Here is a 4,590-nt window from a genome sequence, read left to right as displayed (position 1 = left end):
ATGTGAGTGCAATCTCCTAGAGAAGTGGTAAAAATTATGAAGGTCCAAGCAAACCAGATAAAGAAGTAGAAGAGATCGTGGGTGAAAAAGAAGTTGGAAAAGAATCTAAAGAAACTGAAGTGGTGGAAGAGAAAGAAGCTCCAAGGAAAGCAAAGCTGATCATTCAAGAGTAAAAACCAGTTCCACCATTCCCATATAGATTGAAGAGCATGAAGCATGAACAAGAAGATGAAGAGATAATGGATACCTTCTGAAAGGTGCAGGTAAATATCCCATTACTTGATATTATAAATCAAATACTTTAGTATGCAAAGTTTTCAAAAGAATTTTGTGTTTCGAAGAAAAAGTTAAAAAGTAATGAAACACTAAAAGCTGGCAAAAATATTTCTGAGATTTACAAAAAGGTTTACCTCCAAAGTGCAAGGATCCGGGAATTTTCTTGATTCCTTGTAAATTGAGAAGCCTATGTTTTCCAAAATCCATGCCTGATTTAGGTCCTTCAGTTAATGTCCTCCCAATATCTATTTTTGAAAAATTAAAATTGGGACCTTTAGAAAAATCCAAGATCATCATTCAGTTGGTTGATCACTCAACAGTGCACCCAAAAGGTGTATGTGTGATGTTCTTGTCTAAGTGAATGCATTGATTTTTTCCGCTATTTTTTACATTCTGGATATGGAAAATGTAGGCGTCTTTTTTACAAAAACTCAATTGTTTTAGGAAGGTCATTCATGAAAATTGCAAAAACAAACACTGATATTTTTAATGGTACTCTTCCTATGGAATTTGATGGGGATGCGGTTAACTTCAAAATAAATGATGTTGATGTTTCTTCTTATATCTTTCATGTTAATTTTCTGGATACCAACACTCCTTTTGTGACATCTATCAAAATTCAGGATGGTACTCAACTCGAGCCTCACCATCTTTATGTGTGAACATAACTTGGTTCTAGATGCCAATATGAACTAGGTTGCGACTTAATAGATCCCTCGGAACAATTAGTGTAACTTAACTTGTCACTACTAGAAAACAACATTTTACGACGCACAATGTGTGTCGTAAAACGCTCAGACAACGCGCAAATGCGTATCAAGGAAGGCCCTATCATAACGAGAGACGACAGGCTTTTGCACGTCGTCTATAGACGACGCGCATTTATGACACGCAATGCGTATCACTAAAGCCGCTGTCAAGAAAGGCCATGTCATAAATAAAGATGACACACATTTTTGCGTATCGTAATTCTAAATTGTTTTTAAAAAAATATATATTTATAGATTTACTGATTTTCAAATTAAATTTGCATTTCGTATGTCATAATAGAAAATAAAATAATGTATACAAAAAATACAATTCATTGCACAAAAGTTAATGTCATAAAAATAATCATTCCAATAATAAACAGATGTAATACATCAAATGTGAAAGAGATGAAAGTCATCAACAAATAATAGTTGAACTACAAGAACTTTTTGCCCACCTTCACAACATCCTGAGCTACTTTTCTTGACACTATGCACATCAACAAGACCTACAAATTTGAATAATGCAACCATTAGAGTTCAACTTTTGGCTAGCACTCTAACAACCCTACTGAAAAAGGATTTGATAAAGGTGGATAATACCAACAACAGAAGCTTCAATAATCACCCTGAAATAAATATATACAAACTACTTAGAGTTAAATAATGAAGGGAATCAGATATGTAGGGATGCTTGGGGGAATAAATCCCAGGTACAGATGCAACCAAATGTCTGGCAACAATGTTGAAATCAAACTTAGCTAATTCCAATATCCAATGGGCTTGATCAGGAGCACCAACTAACAAAGTTGCCATGAATCCAACAAGTTGAGCAGCAAAATCGGATTTTGAAGGTTGTCAAAAGGATTACCTCATCTGCATCACCCGCTATTTTAGTGCTCGGTGATAAATTGCATCACCTTTGCAATAGAGTACCCTGCCCCACAATGGAACTGCACTAGCAGTCTCCTAAATGACTCCCTTAAAAGAAGAAAGAGCTTCCAACAATAGTGATTTGCTGTAATACAATAAATTGGATGGTGATCACAAATTAGGAAAATTGATAACTATCAACTAGATTCAAGTATGAAGCCAATTAAAACAAGAATTCAATCTAGTTATTTTTCCTACTTGTAATGTTCATCAAGTTTTAACTAGTTATCATTTTTTTTTTCAAATACTAATAATCATCATCTAATTCTGGGGTCAAAATTACCCTACAAAATGGAAGAAATAATTAATAAAAGAAAACCTTAATGAATAGTTAAGACAAGGGTATTTTTGACACATGAAAAATAAAGGTAACCATACATGACTAAATCACACCAACGGTAAAAATGGAAATCTCAATTCAACGATGTTCCACTTCCATGAGAGAATGCAATTTTGAGACGTGACGCCTAAAGAGTGGTTCAAGGAGAAAAGAGGGAACACCAGTCGGCCATCTTTTAACCTCATACATCTCATTCCATGCTTGAACTATTTCATCAATTCTAAAACCAAGACCTGAAAAACACTCATACAAAACATTCAAATTTGGACTAAATATAGTAAAAATCAGAAAAGCACAAGGAATTTTTTGTAATTTACTTGAAACTTGTCTAAATTACCTGCAGAAGCTGTTCCATTTGAGCAATGATTCTTTATAATTACTGCAAGACCTGTTGGTGATAAAACCGCAAGCTCGAATGTTTCAACAGCAGCAGCTAAAGATTTTTCCCATGCTGACAAATCCATTTTGAATTCACCAACATATCTCTCATAAAGCAAAGTCCCCCATAAAATATACATCTGAGAGCTCAAATGAGCAGCTTGTTCAACAGATTCATCAGTAGACACTTCTTTCAAGCATATCACTAAATTAAAATTGTCATAAATGCAACAGCTTAACAATAGAAAATAATCCATATAATTTAGATACTCAAAATTACATTTAAAAAACTTGGTACAAAGTTTTAGAATCATTCAGTCCTATGTAGGAAAGGATCTGCAGGCCTGACATAAGTAAATCCCTTAAACGGGTTTTCCTAAAATTTGGGAATCGCAGCAGGGGAATCCAGAAGCAGGGGTAAATTTGTCCAACAATCTTCAAAATTCACAATGCATTGCTTCCCAGCTACTTGTGGAACAAAACTTGGCTTTATTTCTCTACCCTCCAGTTTCCTCTAATTAATCAATTTAAACCAACCAAGTTTTTTTATTTCATCACCTCCACCTACCCCAATCCCAAGTCGCCTGCTTGAATCCTTCTGTAACAACTATTTTTAGAAAAAAAACACCATTATTAAGCAACAACTATAAGAGATGAAAATTCATAGAATTTGTGCTTATTCAAGGTAATGATACGTAAGTAATTTGACATTTTTCTAGATCAATCAAGCTTTTCTAGATTTGATTGTTTTGACCCAAAATACTGTGAAAATCCCAATTGAAAGAAAAGCACACGTAAATTACCTCTCCACCAAGTTTAGCTAGGTCACCCAAAGAAGTCAAAGAGGTGTCATGGAACGCTGATCTACCAAGAACCCTAATCATATCAGGCTCCACCATATGCTTCCCTCCAAGTATCTTCAGTATCGTCGTTTTTCCTTTTGTTTTAAAATTCAATAAAAACTTCACGATCGATATGGATAGAATTGAAATTGAAAAAAGGAGGACAGAAGGGGACGAACCTATCCTATTCAAGAACATTTGAATGCATCAGGCTTAGTTGCCTGCGCTGATGACTCCGTGCCTGGACTCGCTAGACCATCCGCGTAAATAGTGGTGGTAGGGGTGACGACCATGGTTAGAAGTTTTTAGGGCATAGTGCGTAAGAGGGAGTATGTGAGAAGGGTTTTTTAAGCACAATGCAAAAGAACCGATTGATATCTTGAGATAGTGTGCGAGAGATTTAGGAGATGGTGGGGAAGAGGGAGTACTAAAATTTACATGCCACAAATAGAAGAGATCGAAACCAGAGGGTGAGGAAGATCCCAACAATCGATTCTGAGATATCATGCGCCAAAAGGAAGATCCAAGCAACTGATTTCTACTTCGATGGAGGAAGAATCGATGACTACTTCATTTTCCATTTATATAGAATTTAAGGGTTTTATGGAGATTCATATATAGAGATGGTCGTGAATGCGGAGGAGATGGAAAAGAGGTGGAGTCACCGATGATGTTTGAGGGGGGCGACGTAGAGTATCATTCTTAGGGCTTAGGGAAAAGAGGGAAACAAAAATGGGGGAGAAAAAGGAGCGCACATTTCTAATTTTTAGGATTTCCATCTCCCGCCCGTAGATACTAAAGGAGGCGCGCCTTTACCTAAAAAAATTATAAAACGACACCTAATTTTACGTCACGCAAAAATGCGTAATCTAAATCCTTTAAATTTTATTAGAGATGACGTTTTTATTTACGAGACCCACTTTTGCGTATCATACATTCGTGCGTGTCATAAATTGCGTGTCCTTAAAGGCTGTTTTCTAGTAGTGTGTGAAAATCAGTCGCATTGATATGTGAATACACTAACTAGGTTATAAAGTGCCAAACCTCAATGTTAAAACTAAACACAAAATCA

General features: G+C 35.7%; 1 protein-coding gene across 1 annotated transcript; it reads right to left on the bottom strand.

Moving 5' to 3' along the window:
* Nucleotides 1–2,376: 2,376 nt before the first annotated feature.
* On the bottom strand, nt 2,377–3,575 carry LOC145099221 (protein PHOX1-like). The gene is made up of 4 exons (XM_079036813.1): nt 3,480–3,575; nt 3,214–3,283; nt 2,636–2,881; nt 2,377–2,531 (listed from the first exon to the last, which is right to left on the bottom strand). Exons 1-4 carry the CDS (start codon nt 3,573–3,575, stop codon nt 2,377–2,379), a joined length of 567 nt encoding a protein of 188 aa, XP_078892939.1.
* Between the last annotated feature and the right edge of the window lie 1,015 nt (nt 3,576–4,590).

This window comes from Lactuca serriola, chromosome 4, assembly GCF_051521515.1.
Source record: "Lactuca serriola cultivar US96UC23 chromosome 4, Lser_US96UC23_V15, whole genome shotgun sequence".
NCBI lineage: Eukaryota > Viridiplantae > Streptophyta > Magnoliopsida > Asterales > Asteraceae > Lactuca > Lactuca serriola.
This window is presented reverse-complemented; position numbering and strand designations above follow the sequence as displayed.